Source organism: Rana temporaria, chromosome 7, assembly GCF_905171775.1.
Source record: "Rana temporaria chromosome 7, aRanTem1.1, whole genome shotgun sequence".
NCBI classification, from domain to species: domain Eukaryota; kingdom Metazoa; phylum Chordata; class Amphibia; order Anura; family Ranidae; genus Rana; species Rana temporaria.
In genome coordinates, this window is record NC_053495.1 from 161,186,776 (window position 1) to 161,205,380 (window position 18,605).

Here is an 18,605-nt window from a genome sequence, read left to right on the forward strand (position 1 = left end):
TTAGGTGGGCTTACGCCGGCCGATTTACGCCACGCCTCCGCAACTTACGGAGCAAGTGCTTTGAGAATACTGCACTTGCCCGTCTAAGTTGCGGAGGCGTAACGTAAATCAGATACGTTACGCCCGCACAAAGTTACGCGCGACTACGAGAATCTGGCCCATAGTGTATATTATGCAGTCCGCGCAATAAGTGAAGATAAACAGCAGTGTGTGACAGAGGGGATGAATACTTCATATGTTGAAGCTGCAACACATTGTGGCATGTTGTATTCTTAATTGTCTCATTGATTTGTTGCTGTAACAGATTGGATGAGCTGTCTGTCAGCCCATGGACTCCTCGTATTAGTCATTTTGACTTCCGACGCCTTTTAAGCAATGTGACCGCCCTGCGTATTCGTTCCACTTATGGAGAGTACAGTAAGTAATGAAAACATTTATCATCAACACAAACATTGCGCTTATTCACACCAGCCAGCATGCTGGAACGCGTACACTGATGTACAGTGAGGGGCGGTGCGATATGCTGTTACAAAGCATCACATTGTTTTGTTGACTTTTTTTCCACTTTATTGTCACAAAATTACACTTTATTTAAAGGGTAACTCCACTTTCTTTGGAAAAAAATAGCAAATGAAAAAAAATAATATAGCGTATACAAATGCGACAGAAGTCATATTGTAAAAATTACCTTTCCCTTTCAATCTGCAGCTCTGTCATTTTCTGTAAAATGCAATATGGCTACCTGGAGGGGTTCTGTACGCAGAATGTCCCCCAGAAACATAATTTCCTGCTTGTGTGATTGGCTCACTGATTTTCCCAGAAGTCTGCACTAAGATACAAGTCAGATTTCAGGCATCCCCAGCAACATTCATGTCATTTTTGATGAGATACTTCCAATAGGAAATCATGTCTAAAGGGATGCAGACCCTGCCACTTTTTTGATTAGAACCCTGCAGGTGCAGCAGCTGATTGATAATTATGAAACTACTCCCATTAGATTCACTTACACTATGGACACAGACAAACACACAGGAATTTCTTCAGAATAACAAAAGGTAGGAATATGCAACAGTAATCCTTGCAAATTACCTTTTCCATAATGTTCTTTGCAGTGTCAGTCATGCTCACTAGAGTTCTATTGGACTCTGGGGTTCATCCAGATGTTGTTAGGGGTTCATTGAGCTGTAGTTGATTGCCCCCCACCTTACATAGTTAAACAGTCACATAGTTAGTGAAGTTGAAGAAAGACAAAAATCCATCTGGTTCAACATATATATATATAAAAAGATGTATACTTTGAAAACCTCCATATACAGATCCCTATCCCCGCTGTCTACATAATTCTGGCTCCATCACCAGGGGGCAGAACCAGTTGCATTACACAAATTATATTTTGAGCTGTCTGTAAGAGTGGCACCATGTGGCACCATGACAACTACTTTAAGGGGCATTTCCCTAAGAACTGAAAAGTTCCTCTAGGGCAGGGGTCTCCAAACTTTTTCCAACAAAGGGCCAGTTTACTGTCTTTTCAGTCTGGGGGGGGGGGGGGACGGACGGACTGTGGCAATCAGGAGTACAAAATGTCCCAGCGTCAATGGAAGTAAAAAATTCCACATCATTGGTGTCAGTTGTAAGAATTGTGCCCCATCATTGATGTCTTTGGGCCCCGTTGTTGGTGTCATTGGGAGGAACTGTGCTCCATCATTGGTGTCATTGGATTCCATTGTTGGTGTCATTGGGAGGAGCTGTGCTCCATCATTGGTGTCAGTGGACTACATCGTTTGTGTCAGTGTGGGGGAACTGTGCTCCATTATTGGTGTCATTGGACTCCATTGTTGGTGTCATTGGGAGGAACTGTGCTCCATCATTGGTGTCATTGGACTCCATTGTTGGTGTCATTGGGAGGAACTGTGCTCCATCATTGGTGTCATTGGATTCTATTGTTGGTGTCATTGGGAGGAACTGTGCTCCATCATTGGTGTCATTGGACTCCATTGTTGGTGTCATTGGGAGGAGCTGTGCTCCATCATTGGTATCATTGGACTCCATTGTTGGTGTCATTGGGAGGAACTGTGCTCCATCATTGGTGTCATTGGACTCCATTATTGGTGTCATTGGGAGGAGCTGTGCTACATCATTGGTGTAATTGGACTCCATTGTTGGTATCATTGGGAGGAATTGTGCCCCATCATTGGTGTCATTGGACTCTATTGTTGGTGTCATTGGGAGGAATTGTGCTCCATCATTGGTGTCATTGGACTCTATTGTTGGTGTCATTGGGAGGAATTATGCCCCATCATTGTGCTTATTGGGCCCCATTGCTGGTGTTATTGGGGGAAACTGTGCTCCATCGTTGTTGTCATTGGGAGGAATTGGGCCCTTCATTGGTGTCAGTGAATATAACAGAACCCCAAGTGCAGAATAAAAGCAAGAAAAATGCTGCGTCTGGCCATTGGGCCGCAGTTTGGAAACCACTCTTCAAGAGTAATGAGATTGAGAAAGGCTGATCCATGACCGTTGTAGAATCTGGTCCATATTGACTTAATTGTGCCCGTTAGGCACAGAGTACTGTTTCTGTGGTGTAATCTCTGTCCTTCTTACATTTCACAGGCACTGGGTATCTCCAAAGCATCACCCTTGTTTCTGCTCATCCCGGTCCTGGGGTGCCAGCGCCCTGGGTGGAAAAATGTGAATGCCCTGTTGGATATAAGGGCCATTACTGTGAACAATGTGCCCCAGGGTATCGCAGGGAGTCTCCTGCGCTGGGTCCCTTCAGCCCTTGTGTCGCATGCAAATGCCAAGGAGGGGGTCTATGTGATCCAGAAACTGGTAAATATAAAATTGCTTTCTTGTCCGCTGATTACTCCAGTTATGTTCATATATACTCATATGTTTCATCTTGGAAATTATTATTAGGTGACTGTTACTCCGGAGATGAGAATCAGAATAATGACTGCGCTGACTGTCCTAATGGGCAGTATAATGACCCTCGTGACCCCCAGAGGTGCCTGCCATGTCCATGCAGTGCTGGGGTTGGTTGCTCGTTGTCTCCAGAAACCCAAGAGCCCGTGTGTGACTACTGTCCTGTGGGACTGAGTGGTGAGAAGCAATGCCGTACTTATGAAATGTTCTTATTTTGTGTTAAATTGGTAATAAACCCCAAATTAAATATTTATTACTGTATTTATCTGGCTATAAAGCGCCCCGGCATATAGCGCGCACCCCTGAACTTGAAGGAAAATTCCTGGAAAAAAATAAAATACTTAGTTTGGATGCCCCTCGCCGGTGTCTTGCCCGTCGTCCATCGCGTCCTGCCCGTTGTCCATCGCGTCCATCGGCGGCCTCGTCTGGTCTGGCGTCCTTCTGCGGCCATCGTGGTGTCCTCCCCGCTCGATCTCCGCTTCCCGCGCTGTGTTTGAACCACTGCGCCGGCATATACCGAGCGCAGTACACTTGGGTATAGTTGGGCAGGCGAGGCTCCTCTCGCGTAAAGGACGTACAGGACGCACAGGACGTGACCGCGAGAGGAGCCGAGCCTGCCCGACTATACCCGAGTGTACTGCGCTCGGTATATGCCGGCGCAGTGGTTAAAACACAGTGCAGGAAGCGGGTATCGGCGTATATCGCGAACACACGATTTTGCCCTGATTTTCAGGGCAAAAAGGTGTGTGGTATACGCCGATAAATACGGTATATTGCAGATTACCAGTTCTTAGATGTGATGGCTGCATTAGATTAATTTTTTTATGATTTATTCCCTTTGTTTTCACCTGGTGATTCTGCAAGTAGATTTGTTGTTTTTCAACAGAAAAAGCTCTCCTGCAAATGTATCAGTTAGAGTGTTGAGACAAACCACTTACTACTGGCACAGGTGCTTACAATGATCACCTTTTATTTATTTATTTATGTAAAACCTTTATCCCAAAATAAAATACTGTTGCTGTAAATGCAATGTGATCTGGAATTTAACTTCAGTTTGTTAGTGTATCTAAATCTGCTAGTCCATCTAACACTCCCCTCCCTCCAGATTACCAGTACTGCTATCCAAAGGTGTTTCTGTTGCTCCTTCATCCAGAGTGGGGGTGCTCCATTTTACAGGAGATGTGTTACTGGCCAGATCACCAGATCACAACAGAGTAGGGTGACCACGTGTCCCGGATCGCCCGCATTTTGCAGTGTCCCGGAATGAAACTGACACCCCCCCCCCCCCCCGGGCCAATCTGATACCCCCCAAAAAAGGGCGCCACATCACCGTTTTGCTCACTGACAGTACCTGTCCTGGCCGGGAATACCTGGAGGAGCAGAATCCCCGCCCCCTGCTTGTGATTGGAGAAATCCCGCCTCTTGTGTCCAATCTCTGTGCTGTGATTCGTTACAGCACAAGCTGATTTTTGGGAAGGGGGGTGTGCCTGAATGGTAGTTTGGAAAAGTGGTCACCCTACAACAGAGGGGAAAAATCCTCAAAATAGAAAATGAAGGCAGCCACCACATCTAATGATTGATAAACTGATATTACATTTCCGGTTTTGGGTTTGATACCACTTTAATCAGGATGTGGTGGGACAGTTAAACTTTGGTCCAAATTTACTGTAGGAGCTGGGGGGTAATAGAGCAGCGCTTGGAGTCTACTAAGTCTAGTTATTCTCTGGGTGAGCTGCAGGTTTGTGTTATAGCACACTCTAGTGGGGGAGATATTAATTGCACAAAGGAAAGTGCTAAGAAGCGTCTAAAAGAAACTTGCACTGATGGCCTTCTCATTGTTAATGTTCATGCAGTCTTCTGGGACCAACGACGTGTCCCAGAAGAGTGCAGAGAGGGATAAGGGGAGAAGAACTGCATTAACATGCCTTTTTAATGCATTTGTGGTGCATTTACAGTGTTTTGTTGCATTTGTTGCATTTGCAGTGCACCTTTTGGACATTATGATTTTTTTTTTTTTTTACTGTGTTCCATTTGTGGTGCATTTATGTTTGTTCATGTGTGAAAAATGCAACAGGCTTTACTTTTTTTAAACACACATAAAAGCACCTCAAAGCTGTAAACTACGCTCATTGAATTGTATTAATTTTTCTTGTATGCAAAAATGCATTTGGTGTAAACAAGCCTTAAAGTCAGGCAGCCAGGCAGCTAGCATATTCAGGAGGAGGCTAGTAATACAATTTCCTATATATCTCTCATGGTGTTTAAAGGGGTTGTAAAGGTACAATTTTTTTTCCTAAATAGCGTCCTTTACCTTAGTGCAGTCCTCCTTCACTTACCTCATCCTTCCATTTTGCTTTTAAATGTCCTTATTTCTTCTGAGAAATCCTTACTTCCTGTTCTTCTGTCTGTAACTACACACCGTAATGCGAGGCTTTCTCCCTGGTGTGGAGTGTCATGCTCGCCCCCTCCCTTGGACTACAGGAGAGTCAGGACGCCCACTAACACACAGCTCCTTTCTCTATCTGCAACGTAGAGAGCATCCTGACTTGTTTTCTTTTTGTTGTTGTTTTTTTTACCCTTATTGGTAATCCTGCCAATAACGCACTTCCTGTTCTAGGGTGTAACGTTCACTCACTGTACTGTATCTATAGAGGAGCACAGTTGTCACCCTGAAACCAGATGTGTGTAAGGACTTCAAAACACCCCTCTAGTGGCGGCAAGTGGAAATATTTTCTGGGGTTGCGGCAAACAGCATGTCAACCCCCCCCCCCAGTCGGTAGCACTTACCCCATCGGCGGGTAAGTGCTCCTCCCGCTCTCCTACTCTCCACGGGTCATCACGGGCCTCCTCTTCGGTGGCCAATCGGGAGTCTTCTCTTTTCGGGCAAATCGGAAAACGGGTCTCACACCCTCTTCTGATTGGCCAGATTGAGGATCAGTGTTTCAAAATTAATTTGCTGTTGTAACACACCTGGGTGGGATCAGAGCGGATTCTCTGCGCCTGAGCCCAACCTATTTTGAAGCCTATTAGAGCCCCTGGCTCTAATCAGATGCTTAAAAAAAAAAACCTGGTTGCTGTAATTGATGTGCCCGGTGCCCTGAAAGGGGCCGGACCATTGAATAGGGAGTGGCCACAGCGACAATGGATAGATTCATGCTATGCATGAATCGATCTATTGGGTATAGGGGATGGTGCCCGGGTGCCCCAAATGGAAGGGCCGCCACTGCCCCTCTCATAATTTCCATGACATCGGAGGAGGTATTCTGTAGTTCATGGAAGATAGATGGAAGGTTTGTGATATTTTATGAGGTTTTGGTTCAGAGCGTAGGAAGTGACAAGGCCACAAGATTTCTTGTAGGGATGTCAAACTCAATTTCATTGTGGGCCGCATCAGCATTATGATTGCCCTCAAAAGGGCCGGTTGTATCTGTAAGCAGGGGCGGCCTTAGGTGTTCAGGCGCCCTGTGCGAGCTAGTCCTGTGGCGCCCCCCCTATCTTCACCCCTCGCCCCATGGTCACCTATACATACCCAAAGAGATCCCTTACATCCTCCTCCCCTTCTGTGTGTAGGCTGGCTATATAAAGTAAATACTTTTTATTTTTATCTGAAAAAGTAGATGCATGCAGGGCCAGGGGCTCAGTGTGACTTACCTTTCGGTGGACGGTGCGGCTTTGCATTTAAAAATGGCGCCGCCCGGCTCTTAGATGCCACTGCGCATGCGCTGTCTGCCCGAGAATAGCCAAGCGTTTTCAGGCTTTCCCGAGCAGCGTTGCTCTTCACCCATTCCCAGGGCAGGGGTACCTGGCAGCGGCTGCTGCTGTGACTCGTAGGAGTCAGACTCCTGTGATGATCATGTGAGTAACTCCTTTCTTTATGCTGCTGCTGGGAAGAAGCTAGATGCATTGCTTGAAAGCAGAATGTTAGGGTCTGAAGGAGGACCAGAGGAGGGCTGGAGCTCTCCTGCAGCTGCATGAGAGGTTCGAGGGCCACATGAAATTGCCTGGAGGGCCGCATTCGGCCTGCGGGCCTTGTGTTTGACACCTGTGTTGTAGGATCACCAGGAGTTTTTCTGTATTGGCAGTAAATGGATTTAACCTGATAAATAAAAATATACATGGTGACCACATATAAGGACTGGTAAGCTGCAATAGATAAAATGTCTCTTTTTAGGTTTAAATATTCTTTAATGGTATGCAATGATGAACAGTCCTTATAACTGTCCTCTATCCCACTAGGTCCTCGCTGTGAAATATGTGCTGATGGACATTTTGGAGACCCCCAAGGACAAAATGGACCTCCTCAGCCGTGCAGACCGTGTGCCTGCAATAATAATATTGATCCCACAGTGGAGGGGAGCTGTGACCAAGTGACCGGAGAGTGCTTGAAATGTCTTTATAACACAGCCGGATTCTACTGCGACAGATGCCAGGAAGGATCTTTTGGTAACCCACTGGATCCAAACCCAGAACGCAAGTGCAGAGGTATTTCATTATGTCCTCACTCCAGCTTCTTTACATGTTTTGTAGTGTTAAAGGATGACTCCATCCTAAACTAAGATGGCGGTTATGGCTGATACTGGCGGATTAAACCTCCTTCCTGTATCTTATTGCTCTTGGGGGGGTTCCCTTGGAAAAATAACCTCACTAGAGCTTGTGGGTCTGCACACCTCCTGTGGCCTTAATGAGCAGTTCCTGCTTTTTTTGCTAAATTGATATTTTGGAGAGTGTAACAAAGGGATCTGGGAAACAGAATGTTATTTGGGAAGAGGCAATAACTCCAAGTTGGCTATGAACATAATATCACTTTTCAATGGACTGACCCTTTACCAATGTTTGGATATACGGATAGCTAGAACCAGAGCTTTTTTTCAGTGGGAATGCGGGGGAACGCTGTTCCGGCACCACCTGGACTGACTGTAATGACAAGGGGTGCTGGGGTGTGCTTCAGGGTATTGATGATCACTGCTGGGGCATCTATTCTAGCTGGAAGGCATCTATTTTTGCAGGGGGTGGTCTATTGTTGCTGGTGGGAGATCTTAAGTTGCTGGGGGGGTCAGTTGTTGCTGAAAGAGATCTACTGGTCGGGGGAGGGGTCTATTGTTGGCTTATGGCTGCCGGAGAGTCTATTAATGCTGGCTGTTCAGAGATCTGTTGATGCTGCCGGGAGTCGATTGTTGCTGGGGGGGGGGGGGGGGGTTTTTTTGTGGGTTGATCCTTTGCTGTTAGCAGGGTCTATTGTTGCTGGCTGCTGGGGATCCGGCTTTTCTTGATATCATTAACAAATTCCATACAAATTACTTAAAAAAAATGATACTTGCTTCTGTATTGTCTAAAAGGGGCGGTACTGGGAGATGGGTAGGGGGATGGAACCAAGGGACAGTGCTCGGAGGTGGGTAGGGGGCGGAGAAAGGGGGTGACTCGGAAAGGGGGGAGGAGTTCCTGCAACTATTGTCTGAGAAAAAAAGCCCTGACTAGAACCAATATAAAATGTCTATAAAACCTCCAGAAAAATAGTTGGAAATGTTGCTGTTACCAGCCAACCAGATTTAAAAGGGTGCTAAACCCTTGAAAATACCTCCACCTTCCGGTGATGAGGGGATTCCCTCCCTCACTGACCGCTGTCATCTTCTCCCCAGGCTACGTTCAAGTTCTGGGTTGTTGGCCTCCTGATAGGCCAGTGGGAAATTCAATCATCCAATGCATGCGTAGGCCAGTCAGTCATGCATGCGTAGGCCAGTCAGTCATTCCAGCACAGCCAGGTTGTGCCGGAAATGCACAATGAATATTCAGGTAAATGTGTGTTGTTGCAGAAAAGCTTCTTCTGCAATGAAGAGCTGCCTACTCTTATGCCGCGTACAGACGATCAGAAATTCCAACAACAAAACCGTGGATCTTTTCCACGGCTCAAACTTGTCTTGCATACACACGGTAACACAAATGTTGTTGAAAATTCAGAACTTCAAGAACGCGGTCACGTACAACACTACAACGAGCCGAGAAAAATTAAGTTCAATGATTTGGAGCATGCGTAGGATTTTTGTGTGAACAGAATTACATACAGACAATCGGAATCTCCAACAAGAACTTTTGTTGTCGGAAAATTTGAGAACCAGCTCTCAAATTTTTGTTGTCTGGAATTCCAACAGCAAATGTCCGATGGAGCTTACACACGGTCGGATTTTCCTTTAAAAAGCTCACATTGAACATTTGTTGTCGGAATTTTCGATCGTGTGTACGCGGCATTAGTTTTCTAAAAGTTAGTTAGTTTTAAAGGGGCTGGGTCCACCAAAAGGTGAAATTTCGGTTTTGTGTGGTTGTAGAACTATGCTCACCAATTTTATGGTTTCCCAGAACAGTTAAATTGGGCTTTTACCCTAAATGTCAACTTGACCTGCCCCACCTTCCCATCTGAGGCCTTGTACACACGAGCAGACATGTCCGATGAAAACGGTCCGCGGACCGTTTTCATCAGACATGTCTGCTGGGATCTTTTGGTCTGATGTGTGTACACACCATCAGACCAAAATCCCTGCGGACAGAGAACGCGGTGACGTAGAAGACACCGACGTTCTCTGACACGGGAGTTCAATGCTTCCACGCATGCGTCGAATCAATTCGACGAATGCGCAGGATTTCGGGCCAGCGGACATGTCCGATGAGTCGTACTAACCATTGGACATGTCCGACGGACAGGCTTCCAGCGTTCAAGTTTCTTAGCATGCTAAGAAACTTTTGTCCGCTGGAAACCTGTCCGCTAGGCCGGAAAACTGTCCGGTAGGCTCTACACACGGTCCGACGGACCAGTTTCAGCGGACATGTTCCGTCGTGTGTACAAGGCCTTATGGTTTATGAATGGAAATTATATATTATTACAGAGTACTTTATTTAAGCTTCAGCATTTCTCACCCAGGTGAAATGTTGTCCCCGCTCCTTGTGCACATCTGCACATGTGCCACAGGGCTCGGGTCCCAAGACAGCCCTGTGGCACATTTGCGCACATGTCCATTTCACTAGCCATCGGTACACGTGCGGGTTTCTCATACATGTGCAAAGACTGCTACCAGGGAAGCCCAATGCCTTATCTGTCTTTGTGTGCGCTTGGGAAATTATCCCCTGTGCATGAACATGGGCTCTGCCAGAAACTGAAGGCCAGGCAGAGCCCGTGGGTGCATCTGCACTTCACAAATATGGTGGCACTGGAGGGGGTGTGTGGCCTGCACAAAGTGGATCTGAAGTTCCACTTTAAATTCAAGGCATGCAATAAATGATAACTGGTACATGTACTAGTGTGCTTATGTCAGCTCTTGACTGAACTGTCAAGCCATCAAATGTTTAGCACCATGGCACCTGCAGAAGATAAAATGGCAATTTCCTTGGCTGTAAAGGATAGAAAGGGTTTTGTTCCTCTTTAAATGACATGCTGTGTTTTTTTTTAAATATGCCTTAGAAATGTACATGCATTATAACTCCCACATCTTCATGCCATAAAAAATATAAACGGTTGTACTCCTAGTACCAATTAAATAGGAGTGCAGCTAATAAAGACTGACACCTTCATAATTCCTATGTGGGTTAATCAGAAATATAAGCAGGGCCGATCCTAGGCAGGGTGCACTGCACCCAGGCACCTGCAGAGGTGGGGGCGCCAAACATCTAACAGACTCTCTAACAGAAGTCCTCTCTGTGTCCATCACAGAGGCCCCTCTCCAGGTCCCAATAAATTACTCTGCTTCTCTTCCTGTATTTTGTTTATTGTTAAGAGATCATGTAAGGATCCCAGGTTAATGAAGACTTTGTGGGGGAGCATCTCTGTGGTTGAGTCATTGCCATAGAAATATTTGTAATGGGGAGGAGTTAGTAAAATTACGACGTCCATGTGGGGGCGCCAGAAATATTTCTGCACCCAGGTGCCTGTGACCCTAGGATCAGCCCTGAATATAAGCTAGTGCCGGGGCGTCTCACCTACCCAGCTTTGGTATGCAAGAAACTGGCATCAGTGCCCACCCAAAGCTAAATTATCAGATTTAGCTACAGCTTGGCTTTTAGAAAGTCATAAAAAGTATTTTTGACTCAGATATGATACAGGAGAGGATAAACTATAACTCATCTGTAATGATCATTTTTCGGGTTGTAAAAAACAAAGTTTTTCCGCCTCTATAAAAAACAAAGTTTTTTACAACTTCATCATTAAAACGACGTTGCCCACACACGATCGTTAAAAAAAAATGCTCTAGCAAAGCGCGGTGACGTACAACACGTACAACGGCACTATAAAGGGGAAGTTCCATGCGGATGACGCCACCCTTGGGGCTGCCTTAGCTGATTTTGTGTTAGTAAAAGACGATTTGCGCTTTTCTGTCTGTTACAACGTGATGAATGTGCTTAGTCCATTGCGAACGCTAGTTTTACTAGAACAAGCGCTCCCGTCTCATAACTCGCTTCTGAGCATGCGCAGGTTTTTCACGTCGTTTAAGCCCACATACGATCATTTTTTACAACCCGAAAAACGACATTGGGGTAGATTCAGAAAGAAGTTACGCTGGCGTATCTATTGATACGCCGCGTAACTTCTAGGATGCTCCGGCGTATCTTTTTTCTGTATTCAGAAAACATGATACGCAGGAATTTTGCTAAGATCCGACTGGCGTAAGTCTCTTACGCCGTCGTATCTTAGTTGCATATTTACGCTGGCCGCTAGGTGGCGCTTTCGTCGATTTACGCTAGGAATATGCAAATTAGGTAGATACGCCGATTCAGAAACGTACGTCCGCCCGGCACATTTTTTTATGTCATTTATGTTAGGCTTTTTCCGGCGTAAAATTACCCCTGCTATATGAGGCGTATCCTATGTTAAGTATGGACGTCGTGCCCGCGTCGAATTTTGAAAATGTTACGTCGTTTGCGTAAGTCGTCCGTGAATGAGGCTGTGCGTAATTTACGCTCACGTCGAAACCAATAAGTCCTTGCGGCGTACTTTGGAGCAATGCACACTGGGAAATGTCCACGGACGGCGCATGCCCTGTTTGTAAAAAACGTCAATCACGTCGGGTCCCGATTCATTAACATAAAACACGCCCCCCTGTTCCTCATTTGAATTAGGCGCGCTTACGCCAGCCCATTTACGCTACGCCAACGTAACTTAGGAGGCAAGTGCTTTGTGAATACAGTACTTGTCTCACTATCTTATGTCGGCGTAGTGCAAATGGGATGCGCTACGCCGGCAGAAAGATACGCCGCTGTACGTGAATCTAGGCCATTGTTTAAAACGTTGTTAAAAAATGGAGCATGTTGGAATTTTTTTTTTTTTGTCGTTTTTCAGAACCCCGAAAAATGCTGTGAAGCCCACACATGATCGTTTTAAATGACATTTTTTAAAAACGTTGTTTTTTACAAGCCGAAAAATGATCGTGTGTACGCGGCATTACACATCTAGGGTTGCAATGTTTTTATTGTCAGCTTTTTAATGCTGGAACATTACAAACTTGCATGCAATAACCTGATCGGCTTCACACTCACTCAGCAATTTTTTTCAGGGAACGTGAAGTGCTGGTAGAGCAGAAAGTACATCGGGATTAGGCATGCAAGCCTATAATGTTCCTGTTTTAATAAGCTAGTAATAAAAGCTGTGTTTTATTGCCGCTATATTCCCACCAGTTGTACAGTGTTACATAAGATTGATCTTTGCTTCTCTACTTTAAAATCTACCAAGGAAAACCAGAACTTCCTGCTGATTGCTGAAAGTAACAGACATGATCTTTTCTCAGATTTCGTAGCATGCGTAGGATTTTTGTGCGTCGGAATTGCATACAGACCTTTCGGAATTTCCGACAAGAACTTTTTGTTGATGGAAAATTTGAGAACCAGCTCTCAAATTTTTGTTGCCGTAAATTCCGACAGCAAATGTCCGACGGAGCCTACACACGGTCGGAATTTCCGACAAAAAGCTCACATCGAACATTTGTTGTCGGAATTTCCGATCGTGTGTATGCGGCATTCGTTTTTGTCTAATGCAAACTAAGGGACACGGTACACAGAGAGAGACTTGCCAATTAAGTTCAATGATTCCGAGCATGCATCGAATTGATTGATTCCGAGCATGTGTAGGATTTGCTAAAATTGCATTTTATGTGCCTGCTGACCTCTCCTATTCATGCTGATCCAAGGGCTTTAGAAACTTATGAGATACTGCCATGGAAGAAGTATGCAGATCAGAAGCTCTGATTTCACTTGCTGCATGCTTATTCAGGATCAGTGGTTGAGACTAGAGATTTTCAGGTAACTAGACTAGCATTTTGGAAAGTAAGCAATTAGGCCTCCATTTTTCGGCCTGTACAGCTTTCCATTAAAGACGATCTGTTAATTTGGCTATTCAGGGCAAAGTGGCAGATTACTTTTAGAAGTCTCCCACCCACCACCAATATTTACCTTTCCTGTGCTACCCCATTGCCCTGTTCACCTGCTGGAACCCTGGATTTAATCTCTGTGTGAGATCTGTATTGGTCTTTGTTGTTGCCTTGTTAATGACCTTGGCCCGGATTCACAGACACTGGCGCATATTTATTCCGCCGTAGCGTATCTCCTTTACGCTACACCGACGCAGCGCAGAGAGGCAAGCACTGAATTCACAAAGCCAGTGCTTCCAAATCTGCACTGGGTTTCCAAGGCGTAAGTCGGCATAAGTAAAAGTGGGCGTGAGCCATGCTAATGAGGCGTGACCCCATGCAAATGATGGGCCGAGCGCCAGACAGATACGTATCGCCAACTGCGCATGCGCCGTCCCGTGGGCGCATCTCAGTGCGCATGCTCACAATCACGTCGGAAAAACTGCCTAAGATACGTCGGATCACTGCCTATGGTGTGAACGTAACCTACGCCTAGTCATATTCACGTCCTACATAAACTACGTAAAATACGTCGGCTTGTGTTCCCTGGTGCAGCCCTTTGCATGGATGCTGCTGAGTTACACCTCCTTTATGGGGCATAACTTTACGCCGGACGTATGACTTTACGCGCACTGCGTCGGACGCACGTACGTACGTACGTACGTACGTACGTACGTACGTACGTACGTACGTACGTACGTGAATCGGCGTATCTCCCTCATTTGCATGTGTGAATAGAAAATCAATGGGAGCGCCAAATATGTCCAGCATAAATATGCGCCCACTCTACGCCGGCGTAGGCAAGTTACGTTGGTCGGATGAAGCCTATTTTCAGGCGTATCTTAGTTTTGTGGGCACGGCACACAGATACGACGGTGTATCTCGAGAAACGTCGGCGCAAGTGCTTTGTGAATCCGGACCCTTCTGTTTTCCACTAAATCTCAGTGTTGGGACCTGGTGGTTTGCCTCTCAAGCCCGAGCATTGCATCCGGTGAGAAGGTGGAGAAGGTCATATGCTTCCCCTATCTGAAAATATGGGGTATTTCGGAGGACTCCAGCAAATAAACACAGAGGAAGGGGAGCACAGAAAATCTGATTACCAGCAGGGAGGCGTGTTATTAAAATAATTTATAATTTTGCCCTGACCTGGGCTAAGTGACAGATTCTCTATATACAAGGCTATTCTCTGAACATCTTTATTCAACATTACAATTTCAATCATTGCCACAAGATGGCGATGTTCTATTAGTGTCTCTTGATGTTCAGTAGCTTTTATTAAACTATTTAGATAGGACTATACTATACCATATGTAGCACTAACCCCTGAAGGAGCTGCTGAGTATTTCGGGTGGCATGTTACCTCTATATTCTCGCTGTCCAGGGTAATAAAAGAGAGTCTGAAGAATTCCAATGTCCACAAGATACACTTCTTTTTCTAAGATTTATTTGCAGAACATAGTAGAAAAGAAGTTGGAGGGGTGGAAGGGTAAATAGGTAGGTAGGTTCAGGTGTATAATCTCAAATAGGAAACACTCCTGCTTCCAGCAAACAATTCTCGTCACCACTCTTGCCAGAGTGGGTATTGCTCACCCGCATAGGTCCCTCTCACTGGCCAAGCAGCCGGAATGGCACACAGAATAAAGTAAAGTCTCTGCCACAGACCTTCCTTTATGAGGAGACACTTTTGGTCCAGAATCCTCTGCCACAGGATTCAGCACCCAGATCTCTCCAGATTAACTTTTGTAGAACTTGGATCTGACAGGCGATCGCCATCGAGCCTCTCAGTGTATGGTGCATCCTTCGATGATGTTTCCAGGCATTCTGTAGGTATCTTCCTGATGAAGCGGGCATGGACCCGTGAAATGCGTCAAAGTTACAGCAAGCAATCCATTGCTTAGTGGGGCAGGGACAATGAATGACAATACACAATATAAATCTATGTACTTGTAATGTTAACATTCAATACTTATGTCTTTTTATGTGTCATATATGTTTTTTAATATTTGCAAAATAAAATATAGACTTTTTATATATACGTGGTACCTTTTAAAATCCTCCATTTTCTAGTTAAGGTTTTTTTTAATGTAAATTTCAAAGGATGTGGTAACAGACACTATGGGGATAATTTTTCGAAAGGCAAATCCACTTTGCACTACAAGTGCACTTTCAGTGCACTTGGAAGTGCAGTTTCTGTAAATCTGAAGGGTAGATCTGAAATGAGGGGAAGCTCTGCAGATTTTTATCATCCAAACATGTGCAAGCTAAAATGCAAATTTTTATTTTCCTTGCATGTCCCCCTCGGATCTACAGCAACTGCATTTCCATGTGCACTTTCAGTGCAATTTCAAGTACACTTGTAGTGCAAAGTGGATTTTCCTTTAGTAAATAACCTCCTATGTGTCTAAGATTTAGGAGGTTCCCTAATGGGACGCCTTCCTCCCATCATATACTGTATTTTGATTGATACTATACTATACTATGTTACTCTCTAATGTGCCTAAAGACATAAAAGTAATTTTGTCCTGTCAGGCTGGTGTATGGTGGTATTTGAAGATGATCATATAAAGTATACAACACTCAGTGGCCCGGATTCAGAGAGAATTTATGCCTGCGTATCCATAGATACGCCGCGTAAATTCAAATCTGCGCCGGCGTATCTTCTTTCTGTATTCAGAAAGCAGGATACGCCGACATTAGCCTAAGATACGACTGGCATAAGTCTCTTACGCTGTCGTATCTTAGGGTGCATTCTCACGCTGGCCGCTAGGTGGCGCTCCCGTCGTTTTCAGCGTAGAGTATGCAAATTACCTAGTTACGCCGATTCACAAACGTACGTGCGCCCGGCGGTAGTTTTTTTTTTTTTTTTTTTTTTTTTTTTTTTTTAAGTGTATTTTGTGCGTGTACTCGAGAGAGGAGCCGGACTGCAGGAGTTGGGAGTAGGCAGGCCTCCCCCAGAGGCAATCTGCCATCTTTCTCCATGCCCTGGGTGGCAATGGCGGGTGTGTGAGGGGGTCCTCCCACACAGCCCGCCCTACCTGCTCCGCTTTGAAGCCCAACGGGGCAGAGGGACTCCCTATAAGGGAGTGAGAGGATTAGCCCGCTCAACCAGCCCCATTAGTCCTTCGCCTCTCTTTTAGAGAACGCGTGGTCAAAGTGCGTGTGTTAACCCAATTTAGAGTGCGTGTGTAGGTGTGGTGGTTTTTGTGGGAGGGGGGTGGGCGTACTAAGCACAGGCTTACCTTGCATAGCACACCCACCGGGAGCCGGGCTGAGACCACCAAACTCAATTCACATGAAGCCGAGACCGGGATCCGAACCTCTAGCTGCAGAGGTGAATGGCTTGTCAGCACAGTGCCAATCGCGTTGAGCCACCGCAGCTCCCGGCGGTAGTTTTTTACGTCGTTTGCGTAAGTCGTTTTTGTCGTAACGCTGCTCCTGCTATTTGGTGGTGCAGCCAATGTTAAGTATAGACGTCATTCCTGCTTCGAAATTTGAATTTTTTACGCCGTTTGCGTAAGTCGTTCGCGAATAGGGCTGGACGTAATTTACGTTCACGGCGAAACCAATACGTCATTGCGGCGTACTCGGGAGCAATGCACACTGGGATATGTACACGGACGGCGCATGCGCCGTTCATACAAAACGTCAATCACGTCAGGTCATCATCGATTTACATAAAACACGCCCCCTTCCAAATTTGAATTCCGCGCGCTTACGCCGGCCCCATTTACGCTATGCCGCCGCAACTTACGGAGCAAGTGCTTTGTGAATACTGCACTTGCTCCTGTAAGTTGCGTCGGCGTAGTGTAAATACAATACGCTGCGCCGCCGTAACTTAAAGCGCAGCTACGTGAATCTACCCCAGTGTTGTCAGACATCCCAAGGTTGAGCCTGCTGATGCATTGGCAAGCTGGGTTTTGGCTTTTACCAGCCAATAACTAATGTCTTCCCTTAGGATAGGCTGGTTTAAAGGATGTCTACTGAGTGTCCCCCACCTTCTCTTGGCAAAAACCTGCACGTTGCCTGGCTGTCATGTTAACCCCCTAACTTCAATACTTTGAGTCACTGACCCCAAGCAAGAATCAAATAAACACTCCATACTTATTTCAGGTCCGTGGCTTGCAAGGTATGAAGCCAGTGGTTCAACATAACAGCCTGGAAACTAGCATTTTCATGAGCATATTAGTAATGACATGCTTCTAATTTCTGTTAAGAAAGGACAGTCATATAAAGTGCTGCAAATATGACATATATCAACATAAAATATAGTGGAATCAAATACCTCCTTTGTAGTTTAGGGCTCAGAGGACGCCAAATGAAAGTCAGAGTGTAACCTTGGTTTTAAAGGGTCACTAAAGGATTTTTTTTTTTTTTTTAGCTAAATAGCTTCCTTTACCTTACTGCAATCCTGGTTTCATGTCCTCATTGTTCGTTTTTGCTTTGAAGTTGCTGTAATCCTTCTCTGATCTCCACACTTCCTGCTTGTCTGTTTCCTTATGAAAAAACTCATGGGAGCTTCTCACTGTGGTCCATGATCAAGGAGGTGTGATTACTGTGTGTCTAAAACCCCTCAGAACCAATCAGATTAATTTTAAAAACAAACACTGCCCTGTGTTTGTTTGTTTTTGTTCTGTGTGTCTCTGTACTTCACAGAAACATGAAACTAGATTAAAAACGAAAGTGAAACGGCAGGCACATTATATGATTGATTTGTATCTATGTGTAATCATTTTTAAATGGAATCAGTTAACTATTATGTCTCTATACCCTGTAAACAGTCATTTCAGCAAAAAAAAAATGTTTCCTTTACAACTCCTTTAACCCTCTTTGTGTGTTTCCTTTCCTAGAGTGTTACTGTCACCCTGTGGGTTCCCAGCAAGGTTCATGCCAGGCTGATGGCTTATGTCTGTGCAAACCAGGATTTAGTGGGGAAAACTGTGATCAGCCGGAGTGCCCCAGCTGCTATGACCAAGTCACTGAGATGGTGAGTTCCTAGCACAGAGGATCAATGGTAAAGTGGACCTACATTCATGAAGCTAGGCTAACAATCTGGGATGAGCTGATGATATACTTACAATGCAAGTTGTACATAATTCTACAGGTTCCCTTGACTGGAGCTTGCATGTGATCTCTGCTCTTAGAGGAGATCAGAGGAGAGTTTTTTTCCTTTGGCAGAGATTAAAGCTGAGCTTCAGGTATGATCCTAATTGCATACTTATATTGGTTCAATGTAAGTATGCATATCTAATAGAAAGAAAAATAACCGCTCAGTAGTAATCAAGGAGCCTCCTCACTGAAACC

The 18,605-nt window shown here is 45.3% G+C and overlaps 1 protein-coding gene across 1 annotated transcript in view; it reads left to right on the plus strand.

The window, feature by feature from the left end:
* LAMC2 (laminin subunit gamma 2) overlaps window positions 1-18,605 on the plus strand; it is a 76,582-nt gene that overhangs the window by 30,449 nt on the left and 27,528 nt on the right. Inside the window, exons 8-12 of the mRNA XM_040360321.1 lie at window positions 305-417; window positions 2,611-2,829; window positions 2,917-3,099; window positions 7,159-7,404; window positions 18,152-18,288. Of these exons, the coding sequence (XP_040216255.1) occupies window positions 305-417; window positions 2,611-2,829; window positions 2,917-3,099; window positions 7,159-7,404; window positions 18,152-18,288 (898 nt within the window). The remainder of the gene's footprint in view (window positions 1-304; window positions 418-2,610; window positions 2,830-2,916; window positions 3,100-7,158; window positions 7,405-18,151; window positions 18,289-18,605) is intronic.